The following is a 25,268-nucleotide window of genomic DNA, read 5'->3' as shown; positions in this document are numbered from 1 at the left end:
CTAGAAGCTGATTGGCTGATAGTAGTGAATCATTTTCTATGCCTTATTACTCTTGTTATTGTGGCAAGATTTTATAAGGGAAGTCATGTAAACTTTATTTAACCTGTAGTACCAGATATCATGTTTTAAAATAGCATGTTTGGTATAACATTTGTTTTTTTCAAAACTGCACATTTGAGACCTACAGTATCTAGCTAATGGAAGCGTAAAACATGTCACATTTCTGAAATTATTTTGTAAGCTACAAGCACTGTTCAGTGTTCACAAAATAAATGTTTTTTTTTTTTTTTTTCACAGCAGCACTTCATGTTATCCCGCTGAAAATGGTGATGTGTTGAGTTCTAATTGAGTGGCCCTCTCAATCCACTGCTTCTACTTCAGTCTATCTCACTGTTAAAGAGCAAGTTGTTTCAAACGGCATCTGATTTATTTTTTTATGTTTCCCTTGCTAGTTCATGGTGTCGGCAGTCATTCAGAGTGTTGACGGGTTCTGTTCATGGTGTTATGTCATTCAGAGTGGTGACGGGTTCTGTTTATGGTGTTATGTCATTCAGTGGTGAACGGTTCTGTACATGGTGTTCCGTAATTCAGAGTGGTGATGGGTTCTGTTTATGGTGTTATGTCATTCAGAGTGGTGACAGGGTCGGTTGCTCCAATATTGAGTTACCATAATGTTTTTTTTTTATAAATCTGTATTTACCTGGCTTGTCTGGAGAATCCAAAGTGCCAGCAGGTGGCAATGTAACCTTTCAACTCTGCCAGCCCCACCTATATACATGTAGACAATGCTGTTCTGTCCTGGTACTTAGGATTCTCCAGACAAGCAGCTCAAAGCCAGGTAAAGGCTCAGTATTGGAACAGAAGACCCCAGAACCACTCAGAATGATTGCACCAAGCACCAAACACTAAAGTACCATGCACCAAACACTAAAGCACCATGCACCAAACACCTTGCACCATGCACCAAACACCTTGCACCAAACACCAAAGCACCAAACACCAAAGCACCAAACACCAGACACCTTGCACCAAACACTAAAGCACCATGCACCAAACACCAAAGCGCCAAACACCAAACATCTTGCACCAACCACCAAACACCAAAGCACAAACACCAACCACCATGCACCAAAAACCAGACACCAAACGCCAAACACCTTGCACCAAACACCTTGCACCAAACACCAACCACCAAACACCAACGCACCAAACTAGTACATCAAATATAACAAAATAAATTTAAAATGACATTTGAAGCTACTTATTCCTAACCTTTCACCCCCCTCCCCTCTCTCCTTAGCAACTGAAGTTCATGCACACCTCTCACCAGTTCCTGTTGCTAAGCAGCCCCCCCGCAAAGGAAGCTCGTTTCCGGACCGCCAAGAAGCTGTATGGTAGCACCTTCGCCTTCCAGTGAGTGACGCCCCAGCGCCCTTCAGAACAGAGCAGGACAAAGCTCACCTCACACAGCATGTCAAACACAAGCCCCAGGGCGTGTATGGCCCTCCCCAAACCTCCCTGGCTTCTCAGGGTCGTAGTTTTCTTTTTATAAGGAGTGTGCTCTGTATCACAATTTCCACCAACCCTTTTCAAAAGAGATCTCACTTTGCCAGAAGGGCATACAGTGCGCCACTGATACTTCTCCGATCGGTAGTTCAGTGACGTGTTTGACTTACTGTTAGGTCAAGTTGACAGTAAATTTAAATAGTTCTATATTTTACAGTATAAGGGCCCTTTAATAATTAATTGCTTTCAACATAAGTCAAATAGTGAATTAAGCAGGGAGCCTTGTAGTATATGTTGGCTATATTGAAATTATTTTTTTGCTTTTTTGAAATATATACAATAGCAACACACCTATTAAAGTAATATAGCCAATTTAAAAAAGTGTAAAACTACCCCATAGTTCAGTCAGCCCTTGGTAACTTATCACAAAACTACAAAAGTTCAGTAATCTACAGAGTACAACATTATTTGGATAACGTCTGTGAGTTATATTGAGGTTGTGCAGTGCACCTGAATAATATTTATTGATAGGGTTGAAAGCAGGATGTAATGGATCACCGCTGATTAGTTATTAATACTGACATTGGCATAAGCCACATACTTACTGTACCTCTCACTACAGCGTGTGCTTTAGTTGAATGGTGAGACTTCGTCTTTGAACCGTTACCGCTTCACATCCGGTCTTTGCCTTTCCATTCAATTGAATGGGCTGAGATGGGCTTTCAAAGAAGTGAGAGATATACACACGAGTAGATGTGTGTGCTATTCCCTGGTTGTGTGTTATACACAGGGAGAATGTTGTATTCCAATAATTACGATAGTCCTACATACCCCTGAGTGATTCCATCTCCTGTATTGTAGAGCACAAGCACTCCTCAGGACAGTGTTCAGACAGTATCCGGGACCCTTTTTGTTCTCATAGTTTCTCTGTTTTTCTCTCTCCCTGCCCCCATTCTAGTGGGTCCCATATTGAGAACTGGCACTCCATTCTGAGAAATGGACTAGTCAATGCGTCTTATACCAAACTGCAGGTATGTAGCTATCACAGCTAGAAAGATGCATCCATCCCTGGACCAAGTCCTGCCTTAACCCAGGCCTGGGGTCCAGCTGCTCCATTTTGACAGTAACGGATGCCATGTTCCTCCTCATTGCAATGAGTTTCTGCAAGGCCCACCGGTGACCCAGCCCATGTCACCCTCCTCTTCAGCTCTGACAGCAATGGACGCCATGTTTCTCCTCCCTGTTCCTATTGGCTGTTACATCCAATGTGGAAGTGTGGAATATGGCGTCCACTGGGTGGCTGGGTTTTCGGTCTGCCTTGTTAAGGCAAGGGTGGGCCACTAGCTGGAGAGCGAACCACTAACCATCAGTTTTCAGAGCGGAATTTTGCTTCCATGAAATAACCCTTTCCAGGATGGCCCCTGGAAACAGCTGGCAGTCTAAAGGCGGTGTGGTTGGTGGGGAAGGTTGTTAAAAGGTTGTAGTGGGAAAGAGAATCCAACAGCAAGGTTAGTAATTAACCATTGAGCATGGTTTTTTGTTTGTTTTTTACCATTGAACTCTGCTAATGTATGCTGCTGTTTACTAACATTTATTTTTCAAAGAAGAAAATTGTCTGTGACGGTTGTTGAATAAAGATACAGTTTACACCCAACACACAAAACTTGTTGTAAGGGTCTGGGGTAGACCCTCACTTGTCCAGCCTACTGGGTAACAGTCACTCACAAACATTCTCAGAATTAAATGGTTTATTTGCAAGACACAATGTAACAAACATCCGGACAGGTTCAGGGTAAGGTCCGTGCACTGGCCACTGAAAGGAAAAACAGACAATCTGCATACAGTTAGGTAACTCACACTGCAATATTACCTTATGTTCACACATAATTATGAAGCAATCAATCCTTTTTGACTTGCACTGCACTGACGCGACTCTGGGTAGAATTCACAGTAGATTCACTGCATTGCACTCCTGACATGACTCGGGGTAGAGTTCACAGTGCAATCACTGTGACGCACACAGACATGACTCGGGGGGGGGGGGGGGGGGGGGGGGGGGGGGTAAAGCCCCTCCATTAGACTGCTGATACTTTTTCATGATGCAACATTAAAGTGGATGAGACTGCATGCGTCCAACATCCGTGTGTATGCGGAAAAGACTAAATAAATACCCTTGCACTGCACACCTCCTGCAGTAGAAACGGTACAGCTGACCTCTTTACTTGATATGTATATCCTTGACAATAGCTGCACGTTTAGGATAAGTTCTGCATTAACACTTGGAAAATGTTTAAGCTGTAAACTAATAGTTATATGTAATTCAGATCATTACAACAGAGCACGTACACTCTCACACACACACACTCCTTGCCCCTCTCACTGTGAGTGTGATTGTGATTGTCACCGTGTCTTTTCAATGCAAGCTGCACGGGGCAGCATACGGGAAGGGCATCTATCTCAGCCCCATCTCCAGTATATCATTTGGATACTCAGGTATGAATACAGTTTACCAACTTACCAAACCAAACCATGAAGCCAGGTGGAATTGTGTTTGCATTGCCTGAGACAGGACAGGCACAGATATATATATATATATATATATATATATATATATATATATATATATATATATATATATATATATATATATATATATATACAGCTCTGGAAAAAATTAAGAGACCACTGCAAATTTTTCTTAAATCAGCATCTCTACATGTATGGCAGCCATTCCATTCCAGTGTCTGTTGAATTCCAACACAGGCACACCTCATTCTACTGAATGAGGTACTGATTAGGGGATCACCTGAACCAAATCTTATTTAACGAGGAAAAGTATAAAAACCACTCCTGTGGTCATCACTATCCTCTTGCAATAGGACCAGCTGGATGGCAAAACAGTGCTAGTAGTACCTCAAAAGTAATTGGAATCAAAAAATAACTATTGACCATGCCCAAAGAGTTGAAAAGGAAAGTTTTGAGTGAGGAAAAGAAGGGTTCAATTCTGGCTTTACTGGCAGAGGGATACAGTGAGCGTCGGGTTGCTTCCATCCTTAAAATTTCAAAGACGGCGGTTCATAAGAACAAGGTCAAGCAGCACACACTGGGGACAACAAAGCTACAGACCGGCAGAGGGCGAAAACGACTCTCCACTGACCGGGATGACCGCCAACTCATTCGAATGTCACTCAGCAACCGTAGGATGACATCAAGTGACCTACAAAAAGAATGGCAAATGGCAGCTGGGGTGAAGTGCACGGCGAGGACGGTTCGAAACAGGCTCCTAGGGGCAGGGCTGAAGTCGTGCAAAGCTAGAAAAAAGCCCTTCATCAATGAGAAGCAAAGTAGAGCCAGGCTGAGGTTTGCAAAAGACCATAAGGATTGAACCGTAGAGGACTGGAGTAAGGCGATCTTCTCTGATGAGTCCAATTTTCAGCTTTGCTCAACACCTGGTCATCTAATGGTTAGATGGAGACCTGGAGAGGTCTACAAGCCACAGTGTCTCGCACCCACTGTGAAATGTGGTGGAGGATCGGTGATGATCTGGGGGTGCTTCAGCAAGGCTGGAATCGGGCAGATTTGTCTTTGTGAAGGACGCATGAATCAAGCCAAGTACAAGGATGTCCTGGAAGAAAACTTGCTTCCTTCTGCTCTGACAATGTTCCCCAACTCTGAGGATTGGTTTTTCCAGCAGGACAATGCTCCATGCCACACAGCCAGGTCAATCAAGGTGTGGATGGAGGACCACCAGATCAAGACCCTGTCATGGCCAGCCCAATCTCCAGACCTGAACCCCATTGAAAACCTCTGGAATGTGATCAAGAGGAAGATGGATGGTCACAAGCCATCAAACAAAGCTGAGCTGCTTGAATTTTTGCGCCAGGAGTGGCATAAAGTCACCCAACATCAATGTGAAAGAGTGGTGGAGAGCATGCCAAGATGCATGAAAGCTGTGATTGGAAATCAGGTTTATTCCACCAAATATTGATTTCTGAACTCTTCCTAAGTTAAAACATTAGTACTGTATTGTTTAAAAATTAATATGAACTTATTGTCTTTGGATTATTCGAGGTCTGACAACATTGCATCTTTTTTGTTATTTTGACCAATTGTCATTTTCTGCAAATAAATGCTCTAAATGACAATATTACCCAAACACATACCTATAAATAGTAAAACCAGAGAAACTGATAATTTTGCAGTGGTCTCTTAATTTTTTCCAGAGCTATATATATATATATATATATATATATATATATATATATATATTATATATTATATATATACAGTGCCTTGCAAAAGTATTCAGACACCTGACCAATTCTCTGTTATTACCGAATTACAAATGGTACCTTGAAATTTCGTTCTGTTTGATATTTTATTTTTAAACACTGAAACTCGGAATCAATTATTGCAAGGTGACATTGGTTTTATGTTGGGAAATATTTTTAAGAAAAATAAAAAACTGGAATATCTTGCTTGCATAATTATTCAACCACTGTGCTATGGAAGATCCCAGTTTGCACTGATGAAAGACATTGCCCTAACGAGAACACAATTACCTTACCATTGGCCTCCACCTGTGAACCATTCAAGTTGCTGTCACAGTTTCTGGATAAAAACCCCACTGTTAAAGGATCATTAGTAAGGCTGTGAATCTGAAGGAAAATGAAGACTGAAGAGCATTCTACAGAAATTAGAGATAAAGTAATACAAATGCATAGATTAGGGAAAGGGTACAAAATAATATCCAAGTGTTTGGATATCCCAGGGAGCAAAGCTGGATCAATAATCAGGAAGTAGAAGCTGCATCACACATAAGAACATAAAAATATAAGAAAGTTTACAAACGAGAGGCGGCCATTCGGCCCATCTTGCTCGTTTGGTTGTTAGTAGCTTATTGATCCCAGAATCTCATCAAGCAGATTTTTGAAGGATCCCAGGGTGTCAGCTTCAACAACATTACGGGGGAGTTGATTCCAGACCTTCATGATTCTCTGTGTAAAAAAGTGCCTCCTATTTTCTGTTCTGAATGCCCCTTTGTCTAATCTCCATTTGTGACCCCTGGTCCTTGTTTCTTTTTTCAGGTCGAAAAAGTCCCTTGGGTCGACATTGTCAATACCTTTTAGAATTTTGATTGCTTGAATTAGGTCGCCGCGTAGTCTTCTTTGTTCAAGACTGAATAAATTCTATTATTTTAGCCTGTTTGCATATGACATGCCTTTTAAGCCCGGAATAATTCTGGTCGCTCTTATTTGCACTCTTTCTAGAGCAGCAATATCTTTTTTATAGCGAGGTGACCAGAACTGAACACAATATTCAAGATGAGGTCTTACTAGTGCATTGTACAGTTTTAACATTACTTCCCTTGATTTAAATTCAACACTTTTCACAATGTATCTGAGCATCTTGTTAGCCTTTTTTTATGGCTTCCCCTCATTGTCTAGATAAAGACATTTCTGAGTCAACAAAAACTCCTGGGTCTTTTTCATAAATTCCTTCTCCAATTTCAGTATCTCCCATATGATATTTATAATGTACATTTTTATTTCCTGCGTGCAGTACCTTACACTTTTCTCTATTAAATGTCATTTGCCATGTGTCTGCCCAGTTCTGGATCTTGTCTAGATCATTTTGAATGACCTTTGCTGCTGCAACAGTGTTTGCCACTACTCCTATTTTTGTGTGGTCTGCAAATTTAACAAATTTGCTTACTATACCAGAATCTAAATCATTAATGTAAATTAGGAATAGCAGAGGACCTAATACTGATCCCTGTGGTACACCAGTGGTTACCACACTCCATTCTGAGGTTTTTCTTCTAATCAGTACTTTCTGTTTTCTACATGTTAACCACCCAGGCACTGCCAAGAAAAGGCTGTCCCTCAAAATTCTGCGCTCAAACAAGAAGAAGACTTGCGAGAGAAGCCACAGAGAGACCAACAATCACTTTGAAGGAGCTACAGAGTTCAGTGGCTGGGAGTGGAGTAATGGTGCACCAGTCAACCATATCAAGAGCTCTGCATAACACTAGCCTGTATGGGAGGGTGGCAAGAAAGAAGCCGTTACTCAAAAAGTACCATCTGAAAGCACATATGGAGTTTGTCAGAAAGCATGAGAGTGACCCAGCTGCGATGTGCGAAAAGGTTTTGTGGTCAGATGAGACCAAGTGTGACGGAAAGATGAGTTCTGGTGATGAATCTTCCTCCCGACCTGTGTGGGCGCTAAAGAACGGGAGGAGAAGTATCTGGAAGGGCTGGCCTGACAGTTCGTTTCCGGGTCAGGGAAGTGGGTCAGCCTGGAAAGGAGCGCGACTCTGTTGTAAGACCGTATTGATTTGAAAGGTAAACGAGAGGCAGCTGCAAGTAATAAGGCAGCTGCAACCGTTTATCTCGATATCATGCGGGATTACATATAGGGGCCAGGGTAACGCTGATCTTCTCCTTCGTTTGGGTAACGTGAGGAGAGAAGGACTGAGAGAGGAGCTCTCAGAGTGTATTACGTGTTGTGTGTTGTCTTTGTTTATAATTGTCTGTCTTTTTCGCACCACTAGACAGTTAACGCACACCTCCGGAGCTGTCGCCACGTAAAGCACTATCCGGAGCACCACTGCACTGAGCACCTGCACGTTTTCGATCACCCAGGACTGGTGACCGTACCGTTGTTTTTGTTCGGGACTGTGCCCTTGTTTTCATTATCCCCGTGCTTTACACATTGTTGTGTATTGCAGGGGATTTATTATTTTTGACGGTCGCCAGACCTGGAAAAGAGCAATAAAGCACTTATTCACTGAATCACTGTTGTCTTTTCATCACACCTGCACCGCATCACTGCGACATCTGTTCCCCTTACCAACCACTTTGCCACACCAAGATAGAGCTTTTTGGCCAAAACTCAAAGGGCTATGTGTGGCACAAACCTAACACTGCCCATGCCTCAAGACACACCATCCCTACAGTGAAGTATGGTGGTGGCAGCATCATGCTGTGGGGATGCTTCTCATCAGCAGGGACTGGGCATCTTGTTACAATTGAAGGAAGAATGGATGGAGCAAAATACAGGAAAATACTGCAAGAGAATCTGCTTCAGTTCGCTAAAAAACTGAAACTTGGGAGGAAATTCACCTTTCAGCATGACAATGATCCCAAGCACAAGGCCGGAGTGGCTCAAGAACAAAAAGGTGAATGTCCTACAGTGGCCCAGTCAAAGTCCTGATCTCAATCCCATTGAGAATCTGTGGCACTTTTTGAAAATTTTAGTCCACAAGCGTCGTCCAACCAACCTGAACAACCTGGAGCAAATCTGTCAAGAAGAATGGGCCAAAATCACTCGACACTGTGTGCAATGCTGGTACATACTTACCCCAAAAGACTTAAAGCTGTTATTGCAGCGGAAGATGGCTCTACCAAATATTAATGTGTGGGGGTTGAATACTTATGCAAGCAAGATATTTCAGTTTTTTTATTTTTCTTAAAAATATGTCCCAACATAAAACCAATGTCACCTTACAATAATTGATTTTGAGTTTAAGTGTTTTAAAATAAAATATCGAACAGAACGAAATTTCAATGTACCATTTGTAATTCAGTAATATGGTCAGGGGTCTGAATACTTTTGCAAGGCACTGTATATATGTGTGTGTGTGTGTGTGTGTGCTTGGTTAACTATGTATGGTTACTTTGAGCAGCCGTTCAGTCCTTAGAAACAGAAACTTTAAAGTAATAGTAAAGGTGCACAAGGTACAACATATTTAGCTTAGACATAAGAGTCCCTCATCAGCTAAAATGAGCTTCCAGTGATTTGTTTGTTTTAAAGAATGAATTTCAAATAAAGCCAAGTAGGGCTTCATGGTAGAATGTTCCTCCCAAAAGGTTCCAAAGTACCGAATTTGAAAATCAGTTTGTGTTCTGTCTGCTCTCTGGTTGCATGTGTTCCATAGTATTTGTAAATTCCACAGACAGTGACATCATCACTGTTTGTCCAACAATATTAAAATATGTAGCTACAGGTGACCTGGTGGATTTAATCTTAATCTTTCTGAGCGATCTGCCAAATGTCCTTTAGTCTCTATAATATATAACAAGTTGCACTTTTGCACAGGTGATACAATTTATGCCAATAAATTGAAAAATGTAATATATAATCCGCCAATTTGGTGATTGGAGTCATGTGTTTAATTGGTGGCCATTCCAGCTCTGGGCTGTAGCTCCACTCCAGAGACAGAATAGTAACCAAATCACATGGCCCCTTCCCTTAAAGGGGCAGGACAACTTTGCCCTGCCACATGGTGATAGAGATTTAGAACTATGAATTTCCATGTTTGTGTGTTTACAGGTTGCACAACAAGATCTGTTGCAAGGAAAAATGCCTTTTAAAGTATTGTTTTCAGAAGGGATAGAGTTGTGGACCAAAGAGTCTGTAATGCTTTTGTCTCTCCTATATGATATTGTGACAGAAATACAATGATTTTTGGTTATAAATATTCCTTCCAACCTGTGAGGGAGCTAAGCAGTGAGAACAGAGTTTCTTGGATGGGCTGGTCTAACAGTTCTTTCCCAGGGTTCAAGGGAAGTCCGCCAGGCTGGAAGGGGGTGATACTCCGTTACAATAACATATTGGAGATCTGAGGTACTGGAGATTTGAATGGGCATTGTATTGTATATTCGAATAAGAGTTGTATCAGAGATTTGAGGAGCTGTATTGTAGATTTGAATGGGAGTTGTATTGGAGATTTGAGGAGTTGTATTGGAGATTCGAATGGGGGTTGTAATGGAGATTTGAATGGGAACTGTATTGGAGATTTGAATGGGAGTTGTATTGGAGATTCAAATGGGGGTTGTAATGGAGATTTGAATTGGAGTTGTACTGGAGAGTCGAATGGGAGTCTGTTTCTTTGTAACACACGCTGGTAGCAATGCAGGAATTATTGACAACATAAACATTGATGTTTAAGTTAACATCTCATGCAACCTGTAAACACACAAACACAAACTTGGAAATCTTCTATCACCATCAATGAACATTTGACTTGCACTAACAGGGGGATTGTGGATTGTATCATCTTTGTAAAAGAGCAACTTGCTATATATTGTAGAAACTAAAGGATGTTTAGCAGATCGCTTTGTAGAACACCTCAGAAGCATTAAGATCAAATCCACCTGGTCATCTGTAGCTCTACATTTTAATACTGTTGGACATTCTACTGATGATGTCACTGTCTGTGGAATTTACAAATGTTATGGAACACACACAACAAGAAAGAATAAAGAACACAAGCTGATTTTCAAACTCTGCACTATGGAACCTTTTTGTGCACTATGACGGGAGTGTGTAGGGGGCTGATGTAGTGGAGCGCAGGGGAGTGTGTAGGGGGCTGATCTAGAGGAACGCAGGGGAGTGTGTAGGGGGTTGATCTAGAGCAGTGCAGGGGAATGTGTAGGGGGCTGATCTAGAGGAGCGCAGAGGAGAGTGTAGGGGGCTGCTCTATAGGAGTGCAGGGGAGTTTAGGGGGTGATCTAGAGGAGTGCAGGGGGCTGTTCTAGAGGAGCTCTGCTGACAGGTTGTTGTTTTGTTTTCTTATAGGAATGGGGAAGGGGCAGCACCGCATGCCCTCGAAAGATGAGCTCGTTCAGCGCTACAACAGGATGAACACCATCCCACAGGTACAGTGTAGGGGTACAGGGAGCTACTGCAATACTGGAACTATCATCATTATCACTGATTCCCTCAAAGTCCCTCAGCTCTAACCACTGACCACACTACCTCCATCCCAGCCTCTCCGCTCTAACCACTGACTACACTTAACTCTTTCCCAGCCCCTCAGCTCTAACCACTAGACCACATTGTCTCAATCCCAGTTCCTCATCTCTAACCACTAGACCACACTGCCTCCCTCCAACCACTTAGCTCTAATCACTAGACCATACTGCCTTCCTTAACCCATCAGCTCTAACCACTAGACCACACTGCCTTCCTCAACCACTCAGCTCTAACCACTAGACCACATTGCCTCCCTCCAACCCCTCAGCTCCAACCACTAGACCACACTGCCTCTCTATAACTCCTTGGCTCTAACCGCTAGACCACACTGCCTTCCTCAACCTCTCAGCTCTAACCACTAGACCACACTGCCTTCCTCAACCTCTATGCTCTAACCACTAGACCACATTGCCTTTCTCAAACTCTCAGCTCCAACCACTAGACCACACTGCCTCCCTCCAACCCCTCAGCTCTAACCACTAGACCACACTACCTCACTCCCAGCCTCTCGGCTCTAGTCTCGTTTTCTCTTCCTTGTTTGTTCTTTCAGTGCAGTCCTGCCCCTGAGTCCCCAGTCAGGTGTCTCAGTTCTGTTTTTCAGAGTCGTCCAATCCAGTCCAGATTCTTGCAGAGCCGCAATTTGAACTGCATAGCGCTTTGTGAAGGTAAGCGCTGCTTCATATTCTATTCATTGTAACACTTGCAGCCTACCAACAGAACACTTGGGAACCTGCAGTAACACTTATCCATGGTATTGTTTGATGTTAGTAAGATGGTGAATAATCATGCATATTTAAATCTGTTGCTGTTATGATAACTAAACAGATCGGACTGGCTTTGGTTGACAGCTAATAACAGTTACTCGGTTGGCAGGTGCTTATACATTTAAAATGGCATAAGTGACTGATGTTTCAGTTTATGAGCTATTCTGGAGAGCAAATTTCCAATCCCAATCTAAATTCTACATTTTTATTAATAAAATAGCACATGCATTTGATGTTTAACTCTCATAATCCTGGTACAGCCCTATTGTACTTACTGGTATCTTTAGAGTGGCAGTATTGAAATCTGGTTTTGTTTAGGAGAATGGAGAGAAGTGATTAAACAAGGTTATTGAAATCTCATATCCCCACCATTCCCTCTAGCTACAGATGAACAACTTTATATTTTTATGGATTGCAGTGTGCAGTACAGAATGTCTCTACTGCATTTAGCTTCAAGTCGCAGAGCAATTAAAATGCCTCTTTTGACCAACCTTTAACTGACAGAGCAATCAAAATTACGTGCCTCATATTGTGCCACTCAGAGACTGTTATTTATGGGATTACATGGCCGTCTGAAAAATTGTGAATATGGGTAATGAGCTGTAAATGACTTTCTTGAATAGGTGGTTATTACAATTGTGATGTTAGTGCTATAAATAATCCTGCAGTCAAGCAATATCATATCATCCAGCCCAGGCTGCATCGTCCAGCCCAGGCACCGGAGTGTGATCGTGAGGACTGCAGACACAAGCTTTGAGCAGCCTGCTGCACAATGGAAAATCTATCACTGGCATTGTGGGATTGTTTACTTTCTTTGAACACTCCGTGGTCCGCATTGGAGCTCATGAGCTATGTTATGAAGTCCACATTTTTCAATTCTGGGCCGCATGTGGCTCTGCTTATTTGACTCCTGGGTCACATCTGTTCACAGTCACCACCACATTAGCATGGTGCATTTAAAACAATATAAATGCATAATAGTTGTATATCCTTTTATGAAGTATTGTTTTGAATGTTTGGGAGGTACTATATCTTACTGTAATAATAATGGCTGCCACTTTCAGGCCTATGTTGGTTTGGCATTGCCCCTGGTTTGATATTGTGACAGTGTATAGGATTTTATGATTTCACAAGAACCAAGGAATCAAAAAAACAGGAAAAAAAATACTATACCACTTAGACACTACCAACCTCATAAAGACACTACAAACCACAAAGAGACACTACAAACCTCATAGAGACACTACAAACCTCATAAAGCTACTAAACCCCATAGACAATACAAACCTCATAGACTATACAAACCTCATAGAGACACTACAAACCTCATAGAGACACTAAATCTCATAGACAATACAAACCTCATAGAGACACTACAAAGCCCATAGAGACACTACAAACCTCATAGAGACACTAAATCTCATAGACAATACAAACCTCATAGAGACACTACAAAGCCCATAGAGACACTACAAACCTCATAGAGACACTAAATCTCATAGACAGTACAAACCTCATAGACTATACAAACCTCATAGAGACACTACAAAGCCCATAGAGACACTATAAACCTCATAGAGACACTACAAACCTCATAAAGACACTAAAGCCCATAGACAATACAAACCTCATAGACTATTCAAACCTCATAGAGACAGTACAAACCACAGAGACACTACAGACCTCATAGAGACACTAAATCTCATAGACAATACAAACCTCATAGACTATACAAACCTCATAGAGACACTACAAAGCCCATAGAGACACTACAAACCTCATAGAGACACTACAAACCTCATAGAGATACTAAATCTCATAGACAATACAAACCACATAGACACTACAAACCTCACAGAGACACTACAAAGCCCATATAGACAATACAAACCTCATAGAGACACTACTAACCCCACAGACAATACAAACCATAGAGACACTACAAACCCCATAGACAGTAAAAACAATAGAGACGCTACAAACCGCATACAGACACTACAAATCCCATAAACAATGCAAACCATAGAGACACTACAAACCATAGAGACACTACAGACCCCATAGAGACACTACAAACCTCATAGAAACACTACAAACCCCACAGACAATACAAACCATAGAGACACTACAAACCCCATAGACAATACAAACCATAGAGACACAACAAACCCCATAGACAGTACAAACAATAGAGAAAGTACAAACCTCAAGGACACTACAAACTCCATATAGACACTACAAACCCCACGGAGACACTACAAACTCCACAGAGACACTGCAAACCCCATGGAGACACTACAAACCCCATAGACACTACAATCCATAGAGACACTACAAACCATAGAGACACTACAAACCATAGAGACACTACAAACCATAAGACACTACAAACTATAGAGACTACAATGCCCATAGAGACAATACAAACACAACAGAGACACTACAAACCCCATAGGCCAGTGGTTTTCAAACTGAGGTACGCGTACTCAAGCACTCCTCAAGGGGTACGCGAGAAAAATCCTGCAATGGTGGACAGCGGATTTTTATTAATGTATTTATTTATTTATTTATTTATTTACCACATTGCAGTACTTTGCGACTTAGCAATTGAATTAACAATGTTGAATCTCCTTTCAAATAAAATCACAGTCATACTGGTGTATGACTGTGATTTTTTACACCCAAGCAGCTGCTGACAGTGAGTGAGCTTTGAGCGCACACATGGCTAAATTACATATTTAAATAGCAAGATGGTAGTTCTGCAGTCTGTAGCCTAAAAAGAAAAAACTAATTATAATCATTGTATGATGTTCCTTCTTTTAAAAATGTGTAGTATTTACTAGGTACGTTTGCTTTCTGGAGTTTAAATGTTCAGTGTTTGTAGTTTAGTTTAATCAGTTCCGTGTGTTTTATCTAAGTTTATGTTTTTAATGAACAGTATTATTGTGTTTAGCAGGCAGCTGTGCCGCCTTACTTAGTGAAATCACACTGCGTACATGATTGTGTTATCTTTATTTGCAATGTTTTATTTGTTTTTTGATTAATTTGTTGAAGAACTCCTTTGTCGAGTAATTGCGTTAGCCTACGCATGTACGCCGCTAATTATTAGGCTAATAAAGGCAAAAGCATGTTATTATTATTGTAGTGACCCGGGCACCGTTCTGTGTCTGCTTGACTGGTATGTTGTCCCGTTTGTTTGTCTCATCTGTCTTGTGCTGTGTGCATATTACGTGTATTGTTCAAGGTGCCACCGTGTCACTCAGAATTGGGAAAGGAGTGGGGATAGATCCGGCTGGTTAGTCGGTAGAGTAGGCGGGAGCAGCAGGGGGAGGTACTGAGAGTCGGGAGGAGTTTGAGAGAGAGTCGGGAGGTGCAGAATGAGAGCTGCAGGAATGGGAGTGGTAGATGGAGGTGGGTCCAGGTGCAGAGAGGAGGCTAGCTGCGGGACCAGAGATAGAAGGGGTTGAGGTTCAGGCGTGGAGAGAGGCTAGCCACGGAATTCTGCCGCAGTGTGACCGCAGGGTCCAGGAGAGAGACGGCCTATGACATGGGACCTGCGTGAGTCAGGGTGAGAGAACGGAGCCGGGGAGTAGAGTAGAGAGAGAGCGGGGTAGTTGAATGAGGAAGGGGGGGTTATTGTTTCTGTGGCTTGGTCTCGGCCCTAACAGGGACCTTTGTGAATTAACTAATAAATTGGTTTGCACCTGAAAAATTTGTTGCACCTGAAAAGGTGACTCCGTCTTCTGCTTTGCCTTCTGAGGGCACGGGTCGTTACATTATTATTACAAAAATGGAATCACGGATTTATATATATATATATATATATATATATATATATATATATATATATATATATATACACACACACACACACACACACACACACACACACACACACACACACACACACACACACACAGTACTGTGGAAACGTTTTAGGCAGGTGTGAAAAAATGCTGTAAAGTAAGAATGCTTTCAAAAATAGACATGTTAATAGATTATATTTATCAATTAACTCAATGCAAAGTGAGTGAACAGAAGAAAAATCTAAATCAAATCCATATTTGGTGTGACCACCCTTTGCCTTCAAAACAGCATCAATTCTTCAAGGTACACTTGCACAAAGTCAGGGATTTTGTAAGCATATAGTCAGGTGTATGATTAAACAATTATACCAAACAGGTGCTAATGATCATCAATTCAATATGTAGGTTGAAACACAATCATTAACTGAAACAGAAACAGCTGTGTAGGAGGAATAAAACTGGGTGAGGAACAGCCAAACTCAGCTAACAAGGTGAGGTTGCTGAAGACAGTTTACTGTCAAAAGTCATAAACCATGGCAAGACTGAGCACAGCAACAAGACACAAGGTAGTTATACTGCATCAGCAAGGTCTCTCCCAGGCAGAAATTACAAGGCAGACAGGGGTTTCCAGATGTGCTGTCCAAGCTCTTTTGAAGAAGCACAAAGAAACGGGCAACGTTGAGGACCGTAGATGCAGTGGTCGGCCCAGGAAACTTACTGCATCAGATGAAAGACACATCATGCTTACTTCCCTTCGCAATCGGAAGATGTCCAGCAATGCCATCAGCTCAGAACTGGCAGAAAACAGTGGGACCCTGGTACACCCATCTACTGTCTGGAGAAGTCTGGTCAGAAGTGACCTTCATGGAAGACTTGCAGCCAAAAAGCCATACCTCCGACGTGGAAACAAGGCCAAGCGACTCAACTATGCACAAAAACACAGGAACTGGGGTGCAGAAAAGTGGCAGCAGGTGCTCTGGACTGATGAGTCAAAATTTGAAATATTTGGCTGTAGCAGAAGGCAGTTTGTTCGCCGAAGGGCTGAGAGAGCGGTACACGAATGAATGTCTGCAGGCAACAGTGAAGCATGGTGGAGGTTCCTTGCAAGTTTGGTGCTGCATTTCTGCAAATGGAGTTGGGGATTTGGTCAGAATTAATGGTCTCCTCAATGCTGAGAAGTACAGGCAGATACGTATCCATAATGCAATTCCATCAGGGAGGCATCTGATTGGCCCCAAATTTATTCTGCAGCATGACAACGACCCCAAACATACAGCGAAAGTCATTAAGAACTATCTTCAGCGTAAAGAAGAACAAGGAGTCCTGGAAGTGATGGTATGGCCCCCACAGAGCCCTGATCTCAACATCATCGAGTCTGTCTGGGATTACATGAAGAGAGAGAAGCAACTGAGGCTGCCTAAATCCACAGAAGAACTGTGGTTAGTTCTCCAAGATGTTTGGGCCAACCTACCTGCCGAGTTCCTTCAAAAACTGTGTGCAAGTGTACCTAGAAGAATTGATGCTGTTTTGAAGGCAAAGGGTGGTCACACCAAATATTGATTTGATGTAGATTTTTCTTCTGTTCACTCACTTTGCATTTTGTTAATTGATAAATATAAACTATTAACATGTCTATTTTTGAAAGCATTCTTACTTTACAGCATTTTTTCACACCTGCCTAAAACTTTTGCACAGTACTGTGTGTGTATATATATATATATATATATATATATATATATATATATATATATATATATATATATATATATATATATATATAGTAACCGAGCTTGCAACTCTCAGCGGTTATAATAATAATCAATCCCTAACTTCCTGTCCCCTAAATCAAACACTTATTAGAAGCTTAATTGGTCCAAATAAGCAATTGGTACAGTTGGAACAAAAGCCAGAAGGACATCGGCCCTCCAGGACCAGGACTGGGGACCCCTGCCATAGACACTATAAACTATAGAGACACTACAAACCATAGAGACACTATAAACCCCATAGAAACACTACAAACCCCATAGACAATACAAACCATAGAGACACTACAAACCCCATATAGACCCTACATCCCTGTGGCAAAGTACCCACCCCTGTGTGTATTTTGTGTTGTATGTTGTGTGTTAATCTTGGTGTATAGTCATTGGTACATGGGATATAAACAGGTCTGTGTAACACGAGTATTTAAAATGTATATTTGCATTTAGGCACGAGGACTGCACATCACTTCATGTGCAAGTAAAAAGTAATATAGGTGAGCACTGAGAATTGCACTTTATTAATTCACATGCAGTTGTACCACGACTCCAATTGAATGATTGATTATAGCAATCGAGTCTCGGTACAGCTGCATAAAAGCAGCATGTTTTCACTCACTCGAGGTTCTGTGTTCGGTGAGTGGAGAACGGATTGGAGACAGAGATAATTGTAATAATAATAGTTAAAATAGAAGCTCACCGTGTTTTGTCTGTATTGTCCGTTTTGTTTGTCTCAACAATTTGGCAAATGTGCCGTGTCCTGTTTTTGTTTGTTACAACCGTTTTATTTACTGTTCTGTTCACTCATTAAATGCTGAACGAAACCAGTCGCTCAGCTCCACCCAAGTGCACCTCTCTGTTGTTTATTTCCTGGTTCTTGTTTCTGGTCTGACGTCACCCACTCCAGCAGTCTTTGTGATAATCTCACAAAGAGACACAACAAACGCCATAGACAATACAAACCATAGAGACACTACAAATCCCATAGAGACACTAAAAACCCCACAGAGACACATCAAACCCCATAGAGACACTAAAAACCCCACAGAGACACATCAAACCCCATAGAGACACTACAAACCACAGATACACAACAAACTCCACAGATACACAACAAACCCCATAGAGAAACTACAGAGCTCATAGAGACACTACAAATCTCATAGAGACAGAACAAACACCATAGAAAATACAAACCATAGAGATACTACAAATCTCATAGAGACACAACAAACCCCAGAGATAGTACAAACCATAGAGACACTACAAACCCCAAAGAGACACTACAAACCACAAAGAGACACTACAAACCCCATAGACAATACAAACCATAGAGACACTACAAACCCCATAGACAATACAATCCATGCAGACTTTATAAACCCCATAGGCCAGGGCAGCCCAATCCCGGTCCTGGGGGGCCGATGTTCTCCTGGCTTTTGTTCCAAACACAACAGACACAACAAACCTCATAGACAATACAATCCATAGAGACACTACAAATCCCATAAACAATACAAACCATAGAGATAGTACAAACCATAGAGACTTACAAATCTCATAGAGACACAACAAACCTCATAGACAATACCATCCATAGAGACAATACAAACCATGGAGACACTACAAACCATAGAGACATTACAAGCCCTATAGAGACACCACAAACCCGACAGAGGCACTCTAAACCTCATAGAGACACTACATGCATCATAGCGACACTACATGCACCATAGAGAAACTACAAATCCCAAAGAGATGCAAGAAACCTTATAGAGACACTACAAACCCGATAGACAATACAAACCATAGAGACACTATCAACCATAGATAAACTACAAACCTTAGAGACACTACAAACCTATAAAGATACTAAAAGCCCAATAGACAATAAAAGCAATAGAGACTCTAGAAACCATAGAAGCTTAATTGGTCCAATTAAGCAATTTAGGGTACAGTTGGAACAAAAGCCAGGAGGACATCGGCCCTCCAGGACCAGGATTGGGCACCCCGCCATAGAATCTATAAACCATAGAGACACAACCCACCTCACAGAGACACTACAATCCAGAGACTGTACAAACCCCATAGAGACACTATAAACCAGAGACAATACAAACCATAGAGAAACTACAAACTCCATAGAGACACTACAAACCATAGAGATACTAAAAACACCATAGAGCCACTACAGCCTTCCTAGAGACACTACAAACCATAGAGACACTACAAGCCATAGATACGCAACAAACTCTGCAGAGACATGACAAACCCCATAGAGACACTACAATTCTCAAACAGACACAACGAACCCCATAGATAACACTGTGTAACAATTTTTTTTTTTTTTGTTCCTGGGTAGTAAGTGTTATTTCTTAATTGCTTATGCCTCAAAAGTATAGAAAATGGCTATTATTCCCCACAAACTTTGCTTTTGTGACCAGGACAGTGATATTTCAAAATATCACTATTTCCAATGGGAAAACGGGCAAATGTGTGTCTTCGTTCACATAAAGTAAAAAAAAAAAAAAAAAAAAACATATGAATCCAAATTAACATATATTTATACTAAAGTAATACAAAAATGACTACAAAAGATTTAGAAGTGAGTAGTTTTTCGAGATTTACGATTATACTGTATTTACAAACCCCATATAAACTACAAACCTCATAAAGACACAGCATATCATAGAGATGCTACAAATCCCATATAGACAAACATCATAGACACTACACACCACTTAGAGACACAACAAACCTCAGACCACAAACCATAGAGACACTTCAAATCCCATAGACACTACAAACCACATAGAGTAACTACAAACCACATAGACTCAACATACCCCATAGAGACACAACAAACCCCATAGAGCAACTACAAACCTCATAGAGACACAACAAACCTCAAAGAAACACAACAAACCATAGATACACTACAAATCCCAGAGACACTACAAACCATAGAGACACTACATACCTGTATCTGTTAAAAATCTTTCTTCGTCATCAGCCCAGGTGGCTGTGGGCAGTCGGCATCTGCCCACCACAGCTTGGCATTTTGCGAACTGCCCGATTTCACCATCGGTCCATAACAGAGACACAAAAAACCTCATAGTAACACTAAATACCTCATAGAGACACTACAAACCCCACAGAGACACTACAAACCTCATAGAGACACAACAGACCTCATATAGACACTACAAACCCCTCTTTTGACCTCCCGCTGGAATGTCTTTTTCATTTTGACTTCTTGTATTGAAAGTGTAGTTCATATCTATGTCCTAGCAAATACTAAACAGAGACATAATTCATCCAAATTTATTCAACCTAGATTATAAATCTAGGTTTTAAAGTGTTTTTTTTTTTCAATAAAATGAGAAAAAAAGGTTTTCTAGTAGCGATAGTGCCCTCTTTATGAAGGCGCTACCGTGTGATAGTTTTCCTTGACTTTCATTTATGCCCTTAACTTGGCCAACTACCATGTGGTAGAGCCTTCATTGACAGGCACTGCCGCTTAATCCAAATCTCAGCATTTTACATGAAAGAGATACAACCAAGGCACAAAATATTTTCTTATCTGTCATAAGATCTGTTATTATGCCATTGATCATTTAGTTCTCTAGAATAGCCCATAGAGAGTCATCACTTTTCACACTGTTTCTCTGGAATCATCAGAAATTTCTCTTGGAGAGCACCGGCCCACCCAGTACTTCTATCAGTGATCCAAGATGGAGATATATACCATGTCGGGGATACCACTTGCATGACAAATTAATTAGTCATTTGAGAACCAGCCCAGTCCAAAGTAATGAGTATTATTACACACGCACAGCACAGACAGGAGGGGGCTGGGGGATTGTAAGTATTCATATTAAGTCTTCTTTCCTAGAGCCTGCATTCCCCCTTACTGTGGTTAGCGAGATGGTGACAAGCTGCAGCGCTGCTGAACAAGACACCCGGGTGTAGTGCTAACCTGCCTCCGGCACGAATCCTGCTGTCTTTTAAAGCTCCTTGTGGGAATTGTCTTCTGAAGATTTTTTAATAATTACCCGCAGACTAATGTGTGATGCAATGTGCTTCTCCTTGTTGTTTTTGCAGTAATAACGTCAAAAGACCTGCAGAAGCACGGGAATATTTGGGTGTGCCCCGTGTCTGACCATGTTTGCACAAGGTTCTTCTTTGTGTAAGTATGAAGCCTGGATTTAAAACATATATTGGGCTGGATACAAATCCTGGAAAGACAAACCCCTAAAATATTTTAAAATGGCAGACCTGGTTTTATCCTGGCTGGATTTTGAAGTCCTCAATTGAAAACAAAGATGATTTTGTTTAAATACTTGGAACAATATTGTTTTGAATCCAGGTGCTTTTTCACTAAATTTGGAAAGAGTAGTAAGCATTGTCTTCCTCATGTTACTACCAAGTTGTTTTTGGATGAGTATTGTCTCCTGTAGGTCAAGCAACTGTAAAAAAAACCTCAACAACTTTTTTTTTTTTCCCTTTAACTTAAAAATTTCCAGCTTTCAGTTTCATTTAGTATGATTCATTTTTTTAAATTAAGGTTTAGGGTAAACAGACAAAGCGTTTTACGAGTGGATGTTTTAGTTCTGGATTTGCTGGATTAGGACAGAGTTGTTTAATTGCTTGTTCTGTATACTGCAGATATGAAGATGGCCAAGTGGGAGATGCCAATATTAACACCCAGGAGCCTAAAATCCAGAAGGAGATCATGCGTGTGATCGGGACTCATGTCTACTCCAGCTGAGGAATGGGTGGGAGATGAGGCACGGAGAGGGGAGCTAGTCCACTGAGGAAACAAGAACACGACCGACTCCACTCCCCTGGGCTCAGCATTGTGATCAGCTCCACTCCCAGCCCAGCTCAGCATTGTGATCATCTCCACTCTCAGCCCAGCTCAGCATTGTGATCATCTCCACTCCCAGCCCAGCTCAGCAATGTGATCGTCTCCACTCCCAGTCCAGCTCACCAATGTGATTAACTCCACTCCCAACCCCTCTCAGCATTGTAACCAGCTCCACTCCCAGCCCAGCTCTGCATTGTGATCATATCCACTCCCAACTCAGCTCAGCATTGTGATCAGCTCCACTCCTCCGGGCTCAGCATTGCGATGAGCTGTACTCCCAGTCCAGCTCAGCATTGTGATCAGCTCCACTCCTCCGGGCTCAGCATTGTGATCAGCTCCACTCCCAACCCAGCTCAGCATTGTGATCACAGCACAAAGGCCCGCTCTCTATCCTGCAGCCACAGACTAAGACTAAGTGACAGAGAGCCCAAACACTGCAGTTCCCCACGGTCTCGAACCTGGGGAAAGATGAACAGCAACTTTGGGGCAGGTTGCTTGTAATGCCTTCCTTGAAACAGCTACTTGGGAATGTATTCTACAAGGACATGGTTGAATCCTCTTTGTCATTTCTAAATGACTGGATTTTTTTCTTTTTTCATGTTTGTCACCATGGTGAGTTTCTACTGCGTGCCACTATGTGTTCCATAGCTGGCATCTTTCTACTGCATGCCGCAGTGTTCCCTTGCTGGCGTTGTGCCATGTAGATTACAGGTCTGTTCCAGGAGGCAGGTTTATTCAGAAACGTTACTTTTCACTAACCTTGGATCGGTTTCAGACAGCAGGGTCTGCATATTCCTTTCACTTACAGTAATCCAGCTGGGGTTTCTCCTCAATTAACATTACAAAATACAATATTCTGGAAAGATGTCTTCAGTGGGGCAGTTTTGCAAGTTGTATGCCAGCAGTGATGAGATCTGCTTCGGTTTAAATCATTAAAGACAATTGTCATCTTCTGACTGATTCAAATTACACCACAATCACAAAGAGTATTTTAGTAACTGGAAAGAAATTGCTTTAAAGTAAAAACATTTTTTATTGATGTTTGCAATCAATCTGAGTAGTTTTTTTTTTTTTTATTATTTCCTTGCCTGAGGATGGTGCGTTGAGTCTTTTTTTTTTTTTTTAATTGCCTGCTTTGAATCCATATTCTGGTTAGTGATGGCTACAAGCAGACATTACTAGACATAGACAAAGTATTCCAATGCTGGGACACATTTTAAAATATTCAAACAAATACTGCTTGAAATGGCAAAAATCACCTTGTCTGTATTCTTATTTCAGAATTTATAAATGTTTGTATTAAAAATATATCATGCAATGGAAAGAGGTGATGTTTCTCTCATTTAATTAACAGGTCATTTAATTGGGTACTTTACTCCTTCGAGATTTATACTTTTGATTTCCAGCTAATGGAAAATTAAAGAAAATTTTGATCATTTGTTTAAACTCATGTTTGTCCCAGAACTAAAATCCAGGAGCGTTAATGGAAGCCACTGTATAGTTTCTAACGACTGGAATAAGCTATTTATTTCAAATTCTTGTCGTATTTAAAGAGATTGGCAATATAGCTGCAGTGCAGCACTACAGTATGGCACTTTTTCAACATGTATTTTCAAGTTAAAGAAGGTGCAAATGTTAAATACATTCTGTTGCACTTTTGCATTCCTAGACCAAGCAAGAACCTACTAACCCGATAACTCATAAATAACATATCCTCAAAAGCCCTCCAGCATGCATCCTGTGCAGTGATGCCTACTTTTCCAGTGGAAATATATTCCTGTATTTGTTCTCCTGTATGTAAATACAAACACAACTCTTTTAAAGGAGGAGGAGAGGGTATTGTCAGAGTCCTCTACTTGAGTTCCAGTGTGTCTTCAAACTGATCATGAGAATTGAAAAGAAATGTTCTCCTCTGCTCTGACAAGGAAGTGCAGTCTGAACAGCATTCAGTTCTGCCTGTGCTAAACAGCTCTTAAAAACCTTGGTTCCTATCAATAGCAACACAGACATTGAGAGGGTCCTGTGGGGACCTATTACCGGTAACACGGGAAGGAAGTGAGTCAGTGTCATGCATGCCCTGCAACAGCTGTTTTTGAAGCCAACATGTTTAGTGCAAAACAGTCTACTTTGCAACTGCATTATAAGACAGTTTAAATTAAGTAGGGCTGTCATCAAGGGCAGTATAATAATGCAGCACCACTGCATTCCCTCCTTACCGGAGCTGCACCTTCATAGGCACTCAGTCACATGACTTCCCTGGGCAAGGTCCTCTTCTAACTGGGAGTGTAGCTCTGGAGGACTGGACTGGTTTCCCCTGGCTGTTTCCAATAGCACACAGTCTGGCCCCCTCCTCCCCAGCTTGTCTCGATGTTGTGAGCTTGGACTGTGAATTATTTCGTCCAGTGGTGACCTGTACAGTATTTGTGTATTTATAATCAACTTATTTAGTCGTTGTCTGTGGTGTGTGTGGATGGAGGAAAAATAAAGAATTTTGCACTGTTTTACCTAACTGGTCAGTTCTGAATTCTTGAATTGTTTCTAGTATGTGTAAGATTGATGAACCGTTAAAAAGTTTCTATATGTCTGCTTGTACTGCTCACATCTCTCAAGCATTTGTGATGCTGATTGTCAGCTTTATGAAAAACCATCTCATGTTGTCCCTCGTGTGACCTTTCACCTAAGATGGATGACTTTTTTTTGTTTTGGATGAAAAATACCTTTTACATATTGGCTTCATACTCGGAACATCTGGGATTCTCTTGATCAAGTTTGTGGGTATTGTATCAGAACAATAAATCCA

General features: G+C 41.4%; 1 protein-coding gene across 10 annotated transcripts in view; it reads left to right on the top strand.

Annotated features, from left to right (window-relative positions):
* LOC121294681 (protein mono-ADP-ribosyltransferase PARP6-like) overlaps positions 1–24,940 on the top strand; it is a 64,703-nt gene extending 39,763 nt beyond the window's left edge. For 6 of the 10 annotated variants that reach the window (XM_041218653.1, XM_041218657.1, XM_041218659.1 and 3 more), the window contains 7 exons: positions 1,301–1,413; positions 2,465–2,537; positions 3,930–3,999; positions 11,089–11,168; positions 11,816–11,930; positions 21,703–21,787; positions 22,267–24,940. In XM_041218653.1, coding sequence (XP_041074587.1) covers positions 1,301–1,413; positions 2,465–2,537; positions 3,930–3,999; positions 11,089–11,168; positions 11,816–11,930; positions 21,703–21,787; positions 22,267–22,369 — 639 coding nt within the window. In that variant the 3' untranslated portion in view covers positions 22,370–24,940. Of the gene's footprint in view, positions 1–1,300; positions 1,414–2,464; positions 2,538–3,929; positions 4,000–11,088; positions 11,169–11,815; positions 11,931–21,702; positions 21,788–22,266 lie in introns of those variants that run through there. The other 4 variants (XM_041218658.1, XM_041218655.1, XM_041218661.1 and 1 more) reach the window with 3 other exon arrangements.
* Positions 24,941–25,268: the final 328 nt, after the last annotated feature.

The sequence above is a fragment of the Polyodon spathula genome, chromosome 19 (assembly GCF_017654505.1).
Source record: "Polyodon spathula isolate WHYD16114869_AA chromosome 19, ASM1765450v1, whole genome shotgun sequence".
NCBI lineage: Eukaryota > Metazoa > Chordata > Actinopteri > Acipenseriformes > Polyodontidae > Polyodon > Polyodon spathula.
Note: the sequence above shows the minus strand (reverse complement) of the source record. Positions and strands in the feature narration are given on the sequence as shown.